The following is a 22,435-nucleotide window of genomic DNA, read 5'->3' on the forward strand; positions in this document are numbered from 1 at the left end:
CCACCAGCGAAGCCAAGCAGGTTATCTTTTAAGGAACAAAACTACATACTGAAGTGTGGTCTACATTAAGACTCTCATTTGCTGCGGTCAGAGGTGTTAATGAGACCTAATATTGCTGCTTTTCCTCTCTGCACACACTGCTTTCATAGGTGAGAATGAACTGAGCAAGAGCAGAGGCCCACCATAAAGAATGCTTTTAGTCTATTTCCAGTATCTCATAAAACCCCAAGAGGACTGGGAAAGGGCATAGAAACAGGAACTTAGCTGTGTGTATGACCATTTTAATGTCTGGTATTACTGTTCTCTTTCATTTACTAGAAACGCCAGAAGGCCTTCTGCTTGATGCCCTGCTATGTCTAAGTACAAACATGAAGATGTTGGGATGTAAGCTTCAGAAGGGCAAGAAGAGAGACTGAATTATTATAGGGTGCTGGAAAAGGCCTAAACAGAGTTCATCTATATTCACCCTTCTAATTTCTGCCTATCTTCCACACCTGACCCACTAGTAGTCTCTTTTTCTCTCCATTCTATATTGCCCTCCTGAGCCCTCCTCTTGTCTGTTTCCTTCTCGTCTTGAGTCCCACTCTTGTCTTCCTTTTAGTCTCTTCCATTTTCTTTCATCTTTCTGCTTTCTGAGTATGTGTACAAATGTGCATGTGCATGATTCTCACCCTTGCTAAGCTTATTTCAGGCTTCTCTTCCTAGTCTCTCTTCTTCCTCCCAAACAAAAGCTATGAAGTCTGTTAGACATAAAGAAATAGAATTATTCCCTTGCAATTGTTGATGATGGCCTTTGTGCTTTTCATTTGCAGTAGTTTTCTCCCTGCAGCTAGGTACTACAGGTTCCAGTCTGAGTACCGGGATCACCCATTTTCCTGAATCTCTATGTTAAATGACAACATAGCATGTTCAAAATGTACATTGAATAGCTGCACTCCCTTTAAGGAATTTTCAAAACATGGGTTAAATAGTTGTTTTTAAAATTCCTCTGCAGGTATTTTAAAACATGTTTCAACTATATAGCTATAGATATACAGTCTACAATGAAAGCTTCACTTTCCTTTCATAAAAACAATCATTTTTCCAATAAAGAAATCTTTTTAAGTTCAAGGCCATATTTAAGCCCTAAGAATTAAGTCCTGGTATTTAAATTACCAAGTATTTCAGTTACTGAGGTGAATGCATGTAGCTGATGGAAACCACATAACTCTTCCCAAATTCCGGAAGTCTAGAACTTTTATTTCTGTACTGCTTTAAAATCTATCTATATGTATGTGTGTGTTTGTATGTGTATAAAATATCAAACTTCAGAAAAGTTGCAATTATAGTTCAGAGTCATGCTATACCTAGTTGTCATGTCTTGTTCCTACCCATCTAGAAAATTCCTCAGTGACTCCTTGAACTTTCATGATTTTGAGACTTTTGAAGATTACAGGTTATTTTGAAGAATGTCCCACAATTTGGGTATGTCTGATGTTTCCTCACGATTAGATTCAGATTATGCATCTTTGGCAGGAATATCACAGTAGTGATACTGTGTTCTTCTCATTGCAGCCTATCAGGTGACAGACAATTTTGATTTGTTGTACTACTGATAATGTTCACTTTCATCACCTAAGGTGGTGTGTACCAGGTTTTCCCACTACAAAGTCACTTTTATTTTGTAATTAATAACAACTTGGTAGGAATGTACTTTGAAACTAGGTAAATATCCTATTCCTCATCACATATTCATTTTTTTTAAAGAAATGGGTACAGCATAAGTATTGCATAAAAAAGTAAATATTTCTCTTTCACTGGTTAAAAAAAGGCAGAGTGATATTTGGAACAGAATTTGAGATATAGGTCTTCCAGCTTAAACTGACAGATCAATTACCATTTGTATCTATTTAAAACATAGGCCATTATTTTTAAAAATGTAGAAGTACAATAAATGTATTCTTTCCTCACATTTGAAACCTGAGAAATAAGCAAGCTTCTGTAGGGTAAAAGCTAAGGCCATGTCATTTCACTGTTAACTCAGTATCCGTCTTAAACTGAACCTGGCTTAAGTCCGGCTGGAGCTCTCACCGCTTAGTACTCACTCCTTTTCCCTCTGCCTTTATTTTGGCTGTAAGCTTACTAAGGTTGATATTTTTTTCTCATTTCCTTAGATAATGATTAAATTACTTATCAATCAGTTCTCAGTTTAGATAGCTCCTCTAGGAACTTCCCCCGACTCTTGAATATCTCAGCACCCTGTCTTGACTCATCATAACCCTTAAAATATTATATCGCATTTGTCTGTTTGCTTGTTTGAACTGAACTATCCACAAGACTGTAAATTCCAAGAAGACTAAGATTGTGGCTTTAGTCCATTAAAAATTAATAACTTAACTAGAACAATACCAACAGATTTAAACTCTTTTGGCTCTTCTGTTATCCCACTCCATGCCTCTCTACTTAAGTAACCACTATCACGAATTTTGTGTTTGTCATTTCCTTGCTTAATAAAGTTTTTTTAATCACATATGTATGTGTCCCTAAAGAATATAATTTTTAGTTTCCCTTGTTTTCACACTTTATAAAAATAATATTTGAAAAAATTAATCAGTGAATTTAATTTACTAATATTTTTAGAATTTTTGCTTCGGTTCATGAGAGAAACTGGCCTGCATTTTTTTTTTTTTTTTCTTGTTTGGTTTTGTTAACAAGGTTGTACTGGCCTCAAAGAATGAATTGGGAAGAAGTTCCACTTTTTCTCTTTCTGGAATAGTTTGAAATTGAAATGATCTCTTCCTTGAATGTTTGATAGAAGTTGGGTATAAGCATCATCTAAGCCTGTGATTTCTTTGTGGAAAGACTGTGAATAACCAATTCAATTTCTTTAATGGTTAGAGAAATTTTCAGGCTTTCTATTTCTTAAGTTGGTTTGTTGAGTTATAATTTTCTAGGAATTTGTTAATTTAAAATTTTAAATGCACTGGTATAAAGTTATTTGAAGTATTCTCTTAACTTTTTAATTCTTCAAGCTGCAGTTAATTCTTTATATTCCTTATATTATTTGTGTCTCTTCTTTTTTTTCGTGATCAAGTTTGGCAGAGGCTTGCCTACTATATTAGATTTTATGAATAACTAATTTTTGCTTTGTTGATATTCTCCAATGTTTGTTTGCTAACTACGTATTATCATTTCCCTTGTTTTCTCTCTAGGTTAATTTGGCTGTTCTTTTTCTAAGATTCTTAAGTTAAATACTCAACTACTTATCCATACACTTTATTCTTTTCAAATATAAGCATTTAAATATATATATTTTACAGTTTTGCTTTATTGCATCCCCCCAAATTTTGATATGTAGTATTTTCATTATTGTCCTATTTTAAGTTCAAAAATTTGTGACTTACTGTATGACTCCTGAGTTTAAGTCTCTAAATTTCTAAATGTATATGGATGTTTATCTTTTTGTTATCAATTTCTATCTTAATTGCATTATATTCAGAGAAAATTGGTTGCAGAATACTTCTATTAAAAACTACAGGGCTTCCCTGGTGGCGCAGTGGTTGAGGGTCCTCCTGCCGATGCAGGGGACACGGGTTCGTGCCCCGGTCCAGGAGGATCCCACATGCCATGGAGCGGCCGGGCCCGTGAGCCATGGCCACTGAGCCTGCACGTCCAGGGCCTGTGCTCCGCGGCAGGAGAGGCCACAGCAGTGAGAGGCCCGTGTACCGCAAAAAAAAAACCATACACACACACACACAAAACTATAAACTTCCCCTTAAGCATTGCTTTTTGGGGATATGCTATATTTTTATTATAATCAATTCAAATTATTTTCTAATTTCGCTTGTGATTTTGTAGGTATATTATTGATTTCTAATTTTATTCCATTGTGGTCAGAGAATATACTTTCAGTTTCTTTAAATTTACTACGATTGTTTTATGGCCCAGAATATAGTCAATCTTGAACACACTATGTATGCTGGAAAAGAATGTGCGTATTCTGCAGTTGCTGGGTGTAGTGATGTATAAATATCAATTAGATCTAGGTGGTATCATCTATATTTTTACTGACTTTTTTTTAGTCAAGTTATTTTATCAGTTGCTGAAGGAAGGTGCTGAATATCCGTCTATGAGAATGGAATTATTTTTCTCTTTGTTAATATTTGCTTCCTGTATTTTGAAGCTGTTATTAAGTACATATACATTTATAATTGTTATATTTTCCTATTGGTTAACCTTTTATCAATTTGCAATGTTGCTCTTTATATCTTCTAATACTGTTATATATTAAACTCCTCTTCGTTTGATATGAATGTAGCTATTCTAGCTTTTTGTTTTGTTTTGTTTTCAACTCATATTTATATAGGTCTGTGTTTTTATATTTAAGTACATCTCATGTATATAGCATTTGGTTGAGTCTTGGTTTTTACCCTTTTTGACAATTTATGCCTTGTAATTTTTTCAAGGAAAGTTTTGCACATTCTGTTTAGTATAATTATTGATATATTTGGGTTAGGTCTGCTGTTTCATTGTTTTCTGTCTGTCTCACTGTGTTTTGGAATATTTAGATATATTACAGAATTCCATTTTAATTTACATATTAGCTTCTAAGATATTTTGCTAGTAGCTGCTCTAAGGGATTATAATACACAATCTTAACTTTTCATAATTTACTTAGAGTTAAGATCGTACCACTTTGTATAAAATTCAGAAACTTTGTAACCTTATAGGTTTTCTGTCCTCCCCATCCTTTATACTATAGTTATCATTTGCAGTACACCTAAACATGTTATAACCTTAAAGACAGTGCTAAAATTTTTGGTTTAAACCATAACATGTACTTTAAAATTTTGTTAAAGAAACAAAGAGGAAAAAAAATCTTCATTTCCAGTGTTCTTCATTCTTTCCTTCCTAAAGATAGCAATTTTCATTGGGTATCATTTTCCTTCAGTCTGAAGAACTTTAGCATTTCTAGTACTGCAAATCTGTCAACTAATTGTCTTAGGCATATATTTTAAAATGTCAACTGTATTTATTTCACCTTTATTCTTGAAGGATTTTTTTTGCTGGATATAGAAATTCTGGATTGAATTTTTTCTTCTTCTAGCATTTTGAAGATGCTCACTGTCTTCTGGCCTCTGATGAGACAGATGTCAGACACTATCTGAATCATTATTTGCCTGTATGCAGTGTGACAACTTTCAACATTTTCTCTTTTTATTATACTTGGTTTTTATCAGTTTGGCTATGATTTACTTAGGCATGATTATCTTTGTATTTATCCTTTTGGAGGTTTGTTGAACTTCTGATTGAATCTATATATTTATGACTTTTACCAAATTTGGAAAAAATTTAGACATTATTCTTTCCAAAATATTTTAATGCTTCATTCTCTGTTCTTCTTCTGGATATCCAATATATATTACACTGTTTGATACTGTCCCACAAGTCCCTAAGGCTCTGTTCTTTTTCTTTGTTTTTGTTCCCCATTCCCTCCACCACACACATTCTTCAGACTGGTTAATTCCTATTCATATAACTTTAAGTTCAATAATATTTCTTCTGTTTACCTCCATTCTGCTGTTAAGCCCACTAGTGAATTGTTTTTTAAAAACGTATACTTATTTTGTAAATAATTTTACACTTCTCTCAGCCTTCCCTAGTGTTAACACCCTACATATAACTATGGCACAATTACCAAAACCAGAAAATTAACACTGATACAAAACAATGAACTAATCTACAGACCTCACTAGAATTTTGCCAGTTTTCTCCCTAACGTCCTTTTTTTCGGCTTCAGGATCCAATCCAGAATCCCACACTGAATTTAGTTGTCACATCTCTCTAGTCTCTATGAGTTTTTCAGTCTTTGCATTTCATAAGCTATCTTGTAGACTGTCCTCAATTTCGATTTTGTCTGATATTTTCTCATATTTAGATGGCATTTTTGGCAAGAGTACCACAGAAATGATGATGTGAGCTTCTAAGTATATAATATTAGAGGGTAAATGATATTGATATGTTCTGTTTCTGGTGATGTTAGCTTTGATCACATAGTTAAGGTAATATCTGCCAAATTTCTTTATTGTAAAGTTTCTATTTTCCTTCTTTGTAATTCAAAGTATCTCGTGTGGAGTTATTTTGAAACTTCGAAAATATCCTGTTTCTCGTCATACTTTTACTCACTAATTTTTGCATCCGTTGATGATTCTCTCCTGCAATAATAATTACTGTCGTGTTTGTCTAATGTGATTTTTCTATTTTTCATCATTCCCTCTCATTAATTCATTTGGTGAATTTTTAAATTCAGTTACTGTATTTTTCAGTTTGATTCTTTTAAAAAAGCAGGCATATGACTTTTCTGGACTCAACTGGAAAACTCTATTCTTGGATAGCAGCTGAAATCTCAGTTCAGTTTGTCTTTAGCTGAGGCACTTGGAGTCTGTCCCACACATATATGGTACCAGGGTCATTCAGATATTTATAAATAATTTAGGGGATCCTCCTTTCTGGCTCTCTCCTTTTTGAATATCAGCCTTACATTCTAGCAGTTGTCTTTGCCCCAGATTCTGTCTTCTGGTTCTTTAGGCCAGAAGAATTGCAGATTTTCTACAGTAGTTCTAGTCATCCCATGTGGTACCAACTGTGGCCTGCCCTCAGGCTAAAAGCCATAAAACCAGGAAACTCACTCAATGCTGTTCCCTTCTTCCAAGTATCTATTCCAATCAGAATTTGTCTGCTTTTGATTGGTCTCTAGTACCTTCAGGTAGGTTTTTTTCATACTTTACCCAGAGATTATACTTGTCATCTGCAGGAGGGTCAGTCTGGTAGGAGCTTATTCAATAATATCTGAAGCAGTACTGGATTATCTATACGATACTGATTCTTTCAAATATGTTAAGACTTGCTTTATGGCCTAGTGCATAGTCAATTCTTGTAAATTTCCCATGTGAGCTTATAAAAAATGTATATTCTCTAATATTGCCATACGGTTCTATCTATGTGCATTAAACCAAGTCTGTGAATTGTTTTATTCAGCTGTGTACATATTTAACAATCTGTCTGCTTTACCCACCATTTGAAAGCAGTGTGATAAAATCTCCACTATGATGCTGGATGTGTCAATTTCTCCCTCAAGCGGTCAACTAATGATTCTAGGTGACAGTAATAATAATGATGATGATACTATTTCATATGACTGCAGTAGAAGGGCAATTAGAGTTATAATCTGACCCATATTCTTTCACTAGGTCAATTTTGAATATAGCTTTGAGGGTAAAGTTCTACATCAGTTACAATATCCTTTAACTGTTCTCACCAAACTTACATTAGCGGTGTGTCATGTAATACAGTAGAAAGAAGGTTAGGTTGGGATTTTGGAGACCTGAATTTGAATCCCAGTTCTATTGGTAACAGGCTGTGAGACTTTTGGCAAATACCCACCCTATACATCTCTCATTCTTCTCCTTTTTTGAGTTCCGTTGTCCTCATTTGTAAAACAAGGAGAACTGGACTAGACTGGATACTATGAAGGCCTCCTCTCTGTTTCTGATATACTCTGTATCAATAAGCTATATAGCCTACTAGACACAGAGTTCACATTATTGATGAAGAAAAGGGTAGGGTGTCCTTGACATGCTGAGCAAGTGCCACATAGTGAGGAAAGGAGAAACAAGACGCAAGTGGCATCAGGAAGAGCAATATTACCAGTAGAGTTGAAGGATTTCTGCTCCCTGTAATTAACTATTAAGTCCATGTTCTGGCTCCTTGGTACAAAGAAAACAATGTGGTGAATGGCCAATTCCAGGCCTTTGCTACTGTAATGAAAATGAAATAGGCACCTGCATGGCTCTGCACACGACTCAGTGAAAAATGATCCCCTTGCTGTAAGGTTGCACTTATATTTTCTTTGTTTGTACACAGGGCTTTCTTGTCACATTCTGAAGTGCTCACCAACAGTCTCTTTGATCCAACAGTACCATATCAATTATTTAAGGTTTGTACATCACTTTTCAATTAACAGTTTCCTTGGCTCCAGAAAATATATACACACAATTTATAAGAGTATTCTTTAAATATTCCATGAGGAACAGGTTACTATGAATTAAAAATAAGAATGCTAATAAAATATGTAATGCCTTTTAAAGTGCAATGAAACATCAAGAAATTACAAATCTTTTAATTAAATGCTTCTTCAGTGTATCTTACCCAGGTGACAATATTAAACATGTATAAAATTAAAGTCACAAAAATGTTACTTTATCTCATTTGTCAACTCAATAAGGTGAGGACACATCAATTTAGGCTATAGGAAGGGATGTCCTGGTCAGGGACTCAGGAGACTAGCATCCAGGTCACAGTTCTATCACTAGGTAGTTGTATGATCTCTTTGCCACATCTCAATTTACTAATCTGTAATATGGACTATTTAGAATTTGTTCAACATTAAAAGTCTATCAATCTATTTTCACAGCACTCAGTAATACCTGTACTGGTCTTTTTTTATGGTAATAAACACGTAACATAAATTTACCGTCTAACAATTTTAAGTATACATTACAGTCTAATTAACTATATGCACATGGTTGTAAAACAGATCTCTAGAACTTTTTCATCTTGCATGACTGAAACTCAATACCCACTGAACAGTAACTTCTCACTTCCCCTCACCCCAGCTCCTGGAAATCACCATTCGACTTTCAGTTTAATGAGTCTGACTACTTTAGATATCTCACATAAGTGAAATCATGCAGTATTTGCCGCTCTGTGACTCGCTTATTTCATAAGGTTCATCCATGTTGTAGCATACGTCAGGATTTCCTTCTTTTTTATGGTGAACCAATATTCCGGTGTATGTACATACATTTTCTTTATCCACTCATTTGTCAATGGACATTTAGGTTATCTCCCCCTCTTAGTTACTATGAATAATGCTACAGTGAAAAAAAATAAAATAATGCTACAGTGAACATGAGAATGCAAGTATCTATTTGAGATTCTAATTTCAGTTCTTTTTGGGTAAATACCAAGAAGTAATCCCATATGGTAGTTCTAGTTTTAATTTCTTGAGGAACTGCTGTTACTGTTTTCCAAAGCAGCTGCACCATTTTACATTTCCACCAGCAGTGCACAAAGGTTCCAATTTCTCCAAATTCTTGCCAATACTTGTTACGTTCTGTGTTTTTGATTTTTGGATATTATGTATTTTGGATATTAACCCTTCATCAGATACATATGTTTCAAATATTTTCTCCCACTCTGAAGTTTGCCTTTTCATTTTGCTGATTGTTTCATTTGCTGTACAGAAGCCGTTTAGTTTGATGTAGTGCCACTTGTTTATTTTTGCTTTTGTTGTACTTTTGGCATCATATCCCCCCCAAAAAATCCTTGCCAGGACCAATGTCAAGGAGCTTTCTCTTCATGTTTTCTTTTACGAGATTATGGTTTCAGGTCTTACATTAAAGTTTTAAGTCCATTTGGAGTTAATTTTTGTGTATTGTGTAATTTTTGTGTATGGTCCCCACCTTTTTGGTACCAGGGACCAGTTTTGTGGAAGACAGTTTTTCCAAGGACTGGGGTGCAGGGGCAGTGTGTGTGTGATGGCTCAGACGGTAATGCGAGCGATGGGGAGTTGCAGATGAAGCTTTTCTCGCTTGCCCGCCATTCACCTCCTGCTGTGTGGCCTGGTTCCAGGGGTTGGGGACCTGTTGTGTAAGATAAGGGTCCAATCTCATTCTTTTGCATGTGGATATCCACCATTTCCCAACAGCATTTACTGAAGATTACCCAACAGCATTTATTGAAAAGACCACCTTTTCCTTTGTGTATTTTTGATGGTTTGTCAAATCTTAGTTGACTGTATATTTGTGGGTTTACTTCTGAGCTCTCTATTCTGTTCCATTGGTCTATGTGTCTGTTTTTATGTCAGTTTGCTTTAATCTGAATTATTTCCTTCCCTCTGCTAACTCTGGGCTTAGTTTTTCTTTTTCTAGTTTCTTGAGGTATAAAGTTGTTTGTGTGAGATCTTTCTTCCTTTTTAATGCAGGCATTTATTGCTATGAACTTCCCTCTTAGCACTGCCTTTAAGCATCTCATAAGTTTTTGTATATTTTGTCTCAAAGATACTATCTAATTTCTCTTTTAATTTCATTCTTTGATTCACTGGTTTTTTCATGAATTTGTTTAATTTCCACATATTTGTAAATTTTCCAGTTTTCCTTCTGCTATTAATTTCTATTTTCAATCCATTGTGGTCAGAAAATATACTTGGTATGGTATCAGTCATCTTAAATTTGTTGATGTGTTTTGTGACCTAACATGTGACCTATCCTGAAGAATGTTCCATGTGTGCTTGAGAAAAATGTGTATTCTGCTGCTGGTGGGTGGAATATTTTGTATATGTGTATTAGGTCCATTCAGCATATAGTGTTGTTCAAATCCTCTGTTTACTTAATGATTTTCTTTCTAGATGTTTATCCATTATTGAAAGTGGGGTATTGAAATCTCTTACTTTTACTGTGTTACTGTCATCTTCTTCCTTCAGTTCTTTTCAATGGTTGCTTCTTATATTTGAGTGCTCTGACGGGTGCATATGCATATATATTTACAATTGTTTTACCTTCCTGAAAAATTGACCTTTTATTACTATATGATGTCATTCTTTATCTCTTCTGAGAGTTTTTGACTTCAAGTCTATTTTGTCTGATATAGGTATGGCCACCTCTGCTCTTGTTTGGTTACCATTTGCATGGATTATCTTTGTCACTTCTTTCACTTTCAGCTTACGTGTGTCCTTAAATTTAAAGTGAGTCTGTTGTTGACAAATGAGTTTGATCCATTCAGCCACTGTACGTCTTTTTACTGGAGAGTTTAATCTATTTACATTTAAAGTAATTATTGATAGAGAAGGAACTACTATTGCCATTTTGTTAATTATTTTCTGTCTTGTAGTTATTTTGTCCCTCATTCCTCTCTGCTGTCTTGCTTTGTATTGCTGATTTTTTTTTTTTTGTAGTAACATGCTTTGATTCCTTTCTCATTTTCTTTTTTTTTTTCTTTTCTTTTTTTTTTTTTTTAACATCTTTATTGGGGTATAATTGCTTTACAATGGTGTGTTAGTTTCTGCTTTATAACAAAGTGAATCAGTTATACATATACATATGTTCCCATATCTCTTCCCTCTTGCGTCTCCCTCCATCCCACCCTCCCTATCCCACCCCTCCAGGCTGTCACAAAGCACCGAGCCAATATCCCTGTGCCATGCGGCTGCTTCCCACTAGCTATCTACCTTACTACGTTTGTTAGTGTGTATATGTCCATGACTCTCTCTTTTGAGTATCTTCTATAGGCATTTTCTTTGTGGTTGCCACTGGGTTTACATAAAACATCTTATAGTTATAATAATCTATTTCAAGCTGATAACAACATCAATCACATACAAATATGCTACACTTTTACTTCTCCCCCCCCAATATTTTATGTTACTGATGTCACAAAATACATATTTTATATCATGTATCCATTAACATACTTTTATAGTTATAGTTATTTCTACACTTTTGTCTTTTAATTTCTATAACAGAATTAACAGTGATTTAACCACCCTCCCATTACAGTATTACAGCATTCAGTATTTGTCTACATATTTACATTTACCAGTAAGCTTTATACTTTCATATGCTTTCATGTTGCTATTTAGTGTCTTTTTGTTCCCAATTGAAGGACTCCTTTTAGAATTTCTTGTAAAGCAGGTCCAGTAGTGGTGATGAATTCCCTTAGCTTTTATTTATCTGGGAAAGTTTTTATTTTTCCTTCATTTTTGAAGGATAGTTTTGCTGGATATAGTGTTCTTGGTTGGCCTTTTTTTCTTTCAGCATTTTGATTATAACCTCCCACTCCCTTCTGGCCTGTGGTGTTCCTGGTAAGAAATCCACTGATTGTTTTATGAGAGTTCCCTTGCATGTGACACGTTGCTTTCCTTTTGCTGCATTGGAAATTCTGTCTTTGACTTTTGATAAGTTGATTATAATGTGTCTCTGTGAGATTCTTTGGGTTCATCAAAGTTAGGATCTGTTGGAATTCTTGAATTTGGATTCCCTTTCCTTCACTAGATTGGGAAATTTTAGGCCATTATTTATTTAAATAAGCTTTCTGCCCCATTCTCTCTTTCTCTCTCCTTTTGGGACTACCATAATACATACATTGGCCTACTTTACAGTACAGCATAAGTCCCTTAGGCTTTTTTCATTCTTTTTTCTTTTTATTCCTAACTGGATAATTTCAAATGACCTATCTTTTAGTTCGATGATTCTTTCTTCTGTTTGATCAATGCTGATCTTGAATTCCTCTAATTTTTTCAGTTCAATCATTTTGTTCTTCAGCTCCAAAACTTCTCTTTGGTTCTTTTTATATTTTCTACCTCTTTGTTATTTTCATTTTGTTCATACATCATTTTCTTGAGTTCATAGAACATCCTTATGATGATTATTTTGAATTTTTTGTCAGGTAATTCATATACCTGTTTCTTTAGGGCTGGTTTTGAAGATTTATCTTGTTCTTTGTAGGGGCCATGTTTCCCTTTTTCTTTGTGTGTCTTGTAACTTTGTGTTGGGATCTGCACATTTGAAAAAACAGGCATGACTTTTAGACTGCACATACTGGCTTTGTAAAGGGGAAGACACCAATCACCTTGACTAGGGAATCAGGCATTCTCTGACACTTTTGTAGGGGATGGGACTTCTCTGGGCCTGCGTGAGCAATTCCTCAATTAGAAAGGCTTGCTGGTTTCTGTTTCAGGAGATCATAATCTCTTGCTCCCTCTGGTGTCTGCCTGCAGCACTGCAAGTTCTCTGGTTCTCAGAAGCAAGCTGCCTTGCTCTCTTGTTCTCAGGGCCTGCCAGGCATCCAAAGTATGCCAGTTTCCTGTCAGTGCCATAAGTCAGGTGAGACAGATACAAGTCCCCTGGCAGCCCTCCAAAAAGACAGAATGCAGGACTCACACTCAACTCCCCTCCCTCCTAGAGGGGAGAACCCATGGCCTGGGGTATCATCTTCCAGTGTGGAGCTGTGCCAACTTGAGAGAGGGGCGATCATGAGTAAAGCAAAACAGTTCTTCTTACCCACATCAATGTGGCTGTTCTTGGCTTTGAGATCATCTGGGGTATTGCAATATCTTAACTGTTTACCAGAGTTCTCACAATGGTATTTTGGTCTGTATATAGTTGTTAAGTATCTCTGTGGGGAATGAGAACTGGGGCTTCCTATTTTGTCAGTTTGCTCTTTTTCACTGGTCTTTCTATTGCCTTCTAATGTGCATGTCTGGTCTCCTCAAGGAGACATTTTGAAGGTAGAGGCCTACTTTTCTATGCACTGAAATGATTTAGGTACAGAGAAGATTCTTAACAATTACTTATTGAATGAAATCTGCTTTAACATATTTTAAAGTTTTCATACTTTTTGGAAGATAATACATCTCTGTTAGCCTTCATCCTAGATCATGCCTGTCTAAATGTACTGTTTTTACAGGGCTCCAAATAAATTCCTCAAGACCTTATCTTAAAAATCCTACTTTGAATCTGCGCTGCAAGAAAAAGCACATACTTTTACAGTGCCACATATGCTAATTTAGCTTTTGTAAAAATCATAATCCAGAACTGTAGAATTTCCATCCTTCCTCAAGGCATGGGCAAATACAATTTCTTCCCGAAAGCCTCTCTAATGCTCCAATTAGAACTCATTCATTCATTCATCAAATATTTAACAGGCACCTCTTATGTGCCAGGCACTCGTTTAGGCTGTGTGGGCTACTCTGTAGCTCTGATTATGTTACAGAACTTCTCATAGCTTTTCTTTAATGTTAATGTATGTAAGTTGTTCCTTCTTCAACTGTGGGCTTCTAGAGGGAAGGAACTGTGTCCAATTCACCTCTGTAACCCTGGAATCTGTACAATGCTTTGCACATAATTGAGATGAAATACAAGAGTGCTAAAACAAACTCCAAACAGCTAGATTGGGGGAAAATAAAGTCTTCGAAACCACCTCAGTTTGCTGAAGAACCAGAAAGGCTGAAGTGCACTATAATCAGGTGTCATATAAATTCCACCAGATCTCAATTAATTAGCTTCTTTTATGCTTCTTTCTAATCCTTCTGGAAAATGTGTTGATGACTATTTTCTATCCTTTACTTAAAGGGTACTAACAAGTTAGTGATCCATATTTCAGTTACATGTATATCAAAGCAAGTCAGCAATAAAAATGGAAATGCACTCAAGTGATTTCCAGAAAAATAAAAATCACCATCACTAGCCACCACCACCCTCCACTTTCCCAACTTAGAAAACATACCCTCCTCTCACATACTCTATCACAGCGGTATTAGAATTGACAGCTAGAGAATGAAAAGCCAAAAGGAACAGCAGAAACCAGAAAGTGCCACATATAGGGGGGATGAAATGTGTTTGACAAACTAATGTCCCAGGATCCCAGTTCTAAACTGAACAAGATAAACATAGAATGTGGTGAAATCCACTGGTTGGGAGATTAAAAGCTTTCTGAGTGTCAAGAAACCTTGAGGTCACAAGTAAGGGAATGTTATTCAAAGAAAACTGGGGATTTCAAAATACAGGGAGAGGATCAAGCTACTTGTACAAGCTCCTGGCACATAGTAGGCACTTAGTAATTGAAAGTTATTATGAGAAGCTAAGGTCTAGCTCAAATGTCCCTCCTTTGTGATGTCTTGGGCAGAGGCTACTGAGCTCCTTCCTCTGTGCTCCATTATACTCTGTACAGGTTTCCAACACACTGTTTTTATATGCAGTTTACGTGTCTATTCCCACTCCTATGCAGGAATTTCCTGGATGATTGGGATCATGTCTTATGCTTCTCTGGAACTGGAAATAGTAGGCGCTTACAATTATTAAGTGAGAGAATAAACAAACTACCTCATACAATAAGAAAAGGTTTCGATCAGAAAAGAATGAACAGCTAGGATGGAAGATCTTGTCTATAAGTCTTCTTGCTCATTCCTTCACATTTCAAATGTCTCTTTTGTTACTTGTTCTGTTCAAAGTACATTTACGTATCTTCTTCCATTAGCAATATAGAATAGGTTTCACAGAGTAAATTCTTCCAGACGATGCAGCATGCAACAGTGGGAGAGCATGGGGTTTGGTTTTATAGTTTTTGCTTCTTATTTTGAAATAATTTTAAATTGGTAATGGAAGAATATAAATTATATACTTTGTACAGGACAAGTAACAAAAGAGAATGGCTTTTAAATGTGAAAGAATATGCAAGAAGACTTAAAAACAGGATATGATGCAAGAATAGTAGAGTTCCCTTCAGCCAGTACCCCTACTGTTAACACCTTACAAAACCATAGTATAATTACCGAAAGCAAGAAGTGAGCCAATAAAATTAACTATTCTATAGACCTTATTTGAACGTTCAGTTTTCTCACTAACGTCCTTTTTCTGGTCTAGGATCCCACATTACATCTAACTGTCAGATCTCCTTAGTTTCCTCCAGTCTGTGACAGTTCTCCAACCTTTCCTTTTCTTTCATGACACTGACACTTTTAAAAAGTACATGTCAATTTTTGTGTAGAATGTCCCTTAATTTGGGTTTGACAGACCTAGGTTGGACACTTGACTCCGTGACTTACTATCTATGTAGCCCTGGGCAAACCAACCTCTCTGGGACTCAAGTTTCCTCATCTGTAAAATGATATAATAATACTGACTTTCTGTTTTAAAAGTTAAATGAAGCAATATATATTAAAATACCTGGAATATAATAAGGCCATACCACAAATGCTAAGTCTTTTCTCCTTGCCCCTGCCTTTCAACTATTTCTGATAGAATTTTGCTAAATGTGTAACCTGTATTTCAATGCCTTCTTTTATAGATAAAACCACATATAACTTAGCCCTCAAGTGATGACTCAGTGTCATCACTATAAATAGCCATTATTGCACTGTGTAACAGTTCTAGGTCTGTGTTTTTTGTTCTCTCTCACTGCAGTCCCTTCTCATTGTCAGTATACCTACGTGTAAGGGCCTCATCATTTCCTTTCTGATTTTCAGCTTGAAACATATGGAGTTCCATTTATTTACTTATATATTCATCAAAGACATACTGAAGCTACTGTGTCAGGCCCTGTGTTAGGATCTTGGAGAAAGTGATAAATTACCTCCTGTCCTCCTTGATTTTATGGCTAGCTGGGGAAATGGACAAGTAAACAGTTAATTACAATTCAATGTGGTTAATTCTATGAATGACATAATGCAGAGGAGCATATAAGAAGAACACCTAACCTGGACTTGGGGAAAGAGTCAGGTTGGGGAAGGTTTCATAAAGAAGGTGCCATTATGTCTCAGTAAAGGTCTGCAGAATGTGTAGAAATTAACCAGATGGAGAAGGAAAGAGAGCAAAAGGCACACAGTTTAGGATGAGCTATTAGAAATACATGCTGAGTAAAAGTAGATCGGTTCTGAAAAATAAATCTCCTGTGTTATAAACTTGCAGCTTGAGAGCGATTTTGTGCCAATACCTCAGGAGCTCAGAAACTTGACCAAGAAAATTCTGGCCCCAGGGCTGTGTTCTGGAGACTGCAGTTGACAGGCCTAAACCTTTGGATATTATGCTGAGCTTACCTCTTTCAACATCTGTGAACCGAAGTAAAATGTAAGGCTACAATTGGCTGCTTGTTCCCATTTCAAACGTATAACAGGTTTGCCCCTTTCTGACAGAGGAGTTTCTTGCTTCAAAAAAATGTATCAATGGTCATCAAAAAGTCCTTTTTAAACTGACCCTTTTAACTGAGCTGGTAAGATAGGTTTTGAGACTTTCCCAGCTGTCTTCCCTTCTACAGCGCTCATTCCTACGGCCTCAGAGGTTTGCCTTTGAGCTTAACTGATTCCAAAGCCCTAGTATGACCATGTAAATTTATGATATCAGCAAGTGCTACAAGTATATTACCCATCAAATACTGGAAATTAGGAGAATGCAATATAAGATTTTCAAATTAAGAGGTTTTTCTGCCAGTTCCTATTTTACTCTCCCAATCATCTTCACTTTTTTTTTTTTCCCCCAATCTGGAGAGTAAATAAGCTTTTAGTTTTCTCCACAGGGGATATTTCTCAAATCTTAGCTGCTTCTAACTCAAAGCAATAATATTACATACCGTCAACTGGTGTATGAGGAGGTCCATTAAGAAGGTAATCTTGTTACTAAACAGAACATCAGTGCAGTTTTCTGAACAGTTATTGCAGGTGAGGTTGTAAACATTGATTGCATTGCAGAGAGACCTAACAGAAGGAGAAAAACACCACTTATAAAACTTGTGCAGCTCTTTTCTCTAAACAATTTAAAATACATAAAATGAATGATATAAAAGCAACAGGCATGGGATAGAAGTCACTCTAAAAAAAAAAACAAGCCAAATATTACTAGGTACAAGGTCCATCAGCTAGATATAAAAGCTTGTAATTTTTATCCACAGCCCAGTGTTCATTAGTAACTAATTCTTGCCTCTTATTAATTTCTTAGTTGCAGCAGCAGGCAATGGAAATGTACGTACCAGTCTACTGACAAGGTCTTAATAATCTAAGATTAGATATTACCCAGGAATTTTGGGATCTAGAATTCTTTGAATAATACCCAGAAAAAAAGGTCTGCCAAAGCTCCTGTTGCTAGATCTCCTGGTTGACAAGGGCAGATGATGGAAGAAGGGAGCACACATAAGGAGAAACTAGAGGCTTTCCCTGTGAGACAAGAACTGCAGAGTTCTGGGGAGTGAGCACCACACCTGCTCAGAGATTGAGCAGGGGAGGACCTAGAGAGTAAAACAGTCTAAGGTCAAACCCATCAAAGAAATGTTTTTTTTTTTTCTTAAGGATTAAAAAATTATATGCCACTGTTCAAAGAAACATTTGGAGCAACACTCAATGGGTATTCTTCTGAGTGCTTTGAAAACTGTGATTAACCTGCATTGCCTGAGTGATCAATGTTGATTCCTGCCTGTCTGACTAAATCTCCTGCTTAAGTCCTATGTATAAGTGTTTCGATTTAGTCCCTTACAACCAACCCTCTAGAACAACAATTCTTAAAGTGTGAACCATGGACCAGTAACATCAATATCACGTGGGAACTTTTAGAAATGCAAATTCTCAGGTTCCACCCCAGATTACTAAATACTAGAAACTTTGGGGGTAGAGTCCAGCAATTTGTGTTTTAACAAATTTCACATGTAATTCTGATGCATCTTCAAGTCAGAGGACCACTGTTCTGGAATAGGGGCTCTAGAGTTTGACAGAGCACTAGCATCACCTGTATATCTTCAAAGATATATACTTGCCTGAGTTCCTCCCCTGGAGATGCTAGTTGGGGAATGGAAGGGCTCTAGACATCTGCATGTTTCAAAAGTTCTATGAGCAATTCTGATGTATAGCTAGAGTTGAAAAGTACAGGTCTAAGAACCAACAAGTGAGTATTCATTCATTCAACAAATATCTAAGTGCCTATGATTTTCCAGGCTCTGTGCTAGGTGGACAAGACAGACAAGCTCTCTGTCCTCATGGAGCTGATGCTCTAGTAGGAGAAAGACGGTGAAGACAGCCCCTCTTGTACTTGTAATCATCTGTTTGTCTGATATAGTTGTATCTTGCTTCACATAATTGATAGGTTCCTGAAAACTGAGCATTAGAATACACTGGTTAAGAGTAGAGGTACTGGAATAAGACACTAGGTTAGAAACCCAGTTGTGCCATTTGAGGTTTTAGCAAGTTAGTCATTTAATATCTTAGCATCCATTTTCTTACCTATAAAACTGAGATAATAATACCTAAGCTTCACATGGTTATCATGAGAATTAAATGAAGTAACACATGTAAAATATTATACTTAGGACAGTGCCTGGCACATGCTTAAATACTTAATAATGATAGACTTCGTTAGGGTTATTAATCTTATTATTCTTGTTAAGAATAATGCACAAATAAAACATTAAAAAATCCAAAGTGTGCTATAGAAGCTATTATTTCCAGGATAATAAAGCATGGCGTGTCCCAAATTTTTTCATGGCATACTGGCATAAACAACGAAAGAGGGCTTCCCTGGTGGCGCAGTGGTTGGGAGTCCGCCTGCTGATGCAGGGGACGCGGGTTTGTGCCCCGGTCCGGGAGGATCCCACGTGCCGTGGAGCGGCTGGTCACGTGAGCCGTGGCCGCTGGGCCTGCGCGTCTGGAGCCTGTGCTCCGCGGTGGGAGGGGCCACGGCGGTGAGAGGCCCGCGTACCGCAAAACAAACAAACAAACAAACAACGAAAGGACTCTACGTTGAAGGGAGCCAGGAGGAGGCTCAGCTCTGGCCTGACTTAATCCCTGAGGATTGTACAGGAAAATGTGGCCTACATGTAACTCATTTAGGACACATTGGTTGGAGGCACTACCTAACAAATTCTCCACAAATGCAAATCAACATTATTTCAGTTATTAGGTAACATATTTAGATTTTTCAAGAGGACTTTTCTTTTTAATTTAAAAAATAACATGTATTTGTGATTATAAAAATAATTTTAGATAACTGTCATAACTTTGGGAAAGAGAAGCACAAATAAACAGTAAAAAACTATCAAGAGATGATTGGTATTTGTACTTCCAGTCTTCTCTTCTTACAAATATTCACTTAGTTAATATGTGTACAATGAATATTTCTCCATGACATTTAATATTCTTCTATAGGGACTTCCCTGGCGGTCCAGTGGTTAAGACTTTGCCTTCCAATGCGGGGGGTGAGCGGTTTGATCCCTGGACAGGGAGCTAAGATCCCACATGCCTTGGGGCCAAAAAACCAAAACATAAAACAGAAGCACTATTGTAATAGATTGAATAAAGACTTTAAAAATGGTCCACATCAAAAAAAATCTTAAAAAGAAATTCTTCTATAACACTGTTCTTCAATTTTTTAAGAAAAAGCAGCAGAATGCTTTCTTACTCAGAAGCTTAAAAGCTAACAAAATCTTTTTCAGAAGCTTAAACCAAAGAACAGATAAAATCAGACCTCTTCTGACTGAAGCAGAAGTGGGGGACCCAGGACCCTACTTTGTTCTCCTCTCAAAGAGCCTTGAAGGGTTCCTCAGAGGCCTGGGGACACCTACGGGTGTGTTCCCTTGGAGTACAGTAAAAACTACTGAGCTTCAATACAAATAAAATTTAACTTGGTAACTTTTTGAATAGGAATGATGACCTTAGTACAACACACACAAAAAAGCATGGTGAAAAGTATCTCCCTCTTACTTATTTCCCTCAGCCACTCAGTTCCCTACCTTAGAAATCACCATGGTTACTAGTCTACATATCCTTCCAGAAGTAGTCTGTGCATATGCAAGAGTTGTTCCCTCCCACACAAATGGTATCATACAAGATTTGGAGGGTGAAGTGAGCCAAGGCCATCTTCCCGTGCCATTGGTTGTTGTCCTTATCAAGCAAGGTTTGGAAAAGTGAGGTTTTCCTGCAGTAATATTCAGGTTCCATTTCCCGAATTCTGTGTGTCAAGAACCAGTGGGATAACTTGTACTACTTGATTTGATTTCCTAACCTCTGATCTGCAGCCTTAAGTACCCATTCTGTGGTTTCCCGGTTGTGAGAGAAAGTTGTGTGTGGCATTAGCTTATTTCCTTCCTAACTTGTGTTTGGCCTCAAAGGGAGTAGTGCCCCCAGTGGATATGTCTGGTATTGTTTTGGAGTCAACAACAAAAGGTCTACAACTTTTTCCAACAGTTTTGTAAACATCCAATTTCTTATTTTAAATTCCTTTTCTGATTAAAATACTTACATTGAGAAATATTATAGATTTTAAAAGATGGAACAGTGTCATCCAATGGATATAAAATTTTACTTCAATCAATCCCTTACTATTGTGCCCAATTTTCAATGTTATAAACAACACTGTTTTAATATTCAGAGTTCTTAGTTATATGCCACAGGAAGTAAGCTCTGGTTGACTTAAATATTAAGGAAATTAACTGACAGGATATTGGGTATATCATAGGATTTAGAAAACACAGGCATAGAAGTTACCCTGCCCGGACCAATATCCAAATCACATACCATGAAATTGATCTGCTAAAAAAAACACTGGGCACCATATGCCACAGCTTGAACTCACACTATGATTTTGGACACCAGATGCAGCTGCCTCCAATTGTCAAAAGAATAGAGTTTGGGATGTCCTTGCTTCTTACTTCATTAGCCTCAGAGTAAAAGTCTGGAGTGGGTATGTTGGGTTGTGAAGCCTAGGTCACAAGTTTATATACTAGACACAAAGAATACTGGGAAGCAAATACCTGGCATTCTCATGCTCTATAGCGGGAGGGCCACATTATATGCTTGGGAGCTCCAGAAACATAGGATGTGCTCAACAGCACAACTCATGTTCACAATAGCTGTACTGAACAAATCCTTCTGCTTCCTTAGGATGAATTTTCAGCAATGATAATTTGAGTCAAAGGATATGAACATTTAAGATTTTTGAGACACTGCAAAATTCAAATTACCTGCCAGAAAAAAATATTTTGAACCAATTTATACTCCCAGAAAAAGAGTTTCTCCATGTTTTTACCAACATCAGATAATTTCATTATAAACAACTGTTACTGATCTGACAGCTAAAAATGGAATTTTTTTTTGCTGTACGCGGGCCTCTCACTGTTGTAGCCTCTCCCGTTGCGGAGCACAGGCTCTGGACGTACAGGCTCAGCGGCCATGGCTCACGGGCCCAGCCGCTCCGCAGCATGTGGGATCCTCCCAGACCGGGGCATGAACCCGTGTCCCCTGCATCAGCAGGCGGATTCTCAACCACTGCGCCACCAGGGAAGCCCTAAAAATGGAATTTTTAAAGGTTGCATTTCTTTTATTACTAGTGTGATCAAAGACTTTTTCATGTGCTTATTGCCAATGTATATTTATATTTTCTTGAATTATCACTGTGAACCTTTTACCCATTTTTCTATTGGGGGGGGGTCTCTCTTTTTCTTATTGATTTATAAGGCTCTTTACCAATAATAAAGACATTAACCTTTTATCATCATATGTAGCAAAATAACTTTTCCAGCCTGTTGCTTATCTAAATTTTTTGTTTTTTGTCATAAAGAATGTTTTCATTTTTATTTGATAAAATCTGTCAAACGTTCCCTTTAGTACACCTGGGTATTGTGTAAAACTTAGAAGGACCTTCCCACTTCAAGATTATAAAAACATTCTTTTAAATTTGCTTCTGGCATTTTCATAGATTTTTATATTTAAATGCAAGCTATGAAATTGATTGTGGGATAAGGTATAAGGTGAGTAGCCACTTATCTTTTTGTTAATTATTCTTATCCTCTATTTTAAAATTTTTATTGGAGGTTTTTATCTTTTTCTTAGTGATTTATAAGGATTCTCTCAATATAAATATAAAAA

The 22,435-nt window shown here is 36.4% G+C and overlaps 1 protein-coding gene across 2 annotated transcripts in view; it reads right to left on the reverse strand.

Moving 5' to 3' along the window:
- SCAPER (S-phase cyclin A associated protein in the ER) overlaps window positions 1-22,435 on the reverse strand; it is a 493,827-nt gene that overhangs the window by 115,488 nt on the left and 355,904 nt on the right. For both annotated transcript variants that reach the window (XM_030874887.2, XM_030874885.2), the window contains exon 25: window positions 17,161-17,284. In XM_030874887.2, the coding sequence (XP_030730747.1) occupies window positions 17,161-17,284 (124 nt within the window). The remainder of the gene's footprint in view (window positions 1-17,160; window positions 17,285-22,435) is intronic.

Source organism: Globicephala melas, chromosome 2 (assembly GCF_963455315.2).
Source record: "Globicephala melas chromosome 2, mGloMel1.2, whole genome shotgun sequence".
In the NCBI taxonomy this organism is placed as follows: Eukaryota; Metazoa; Chordata; class Mammalia; order Artiodactyla; family Delphinidae; genus Globicephala; species Globicephala melas.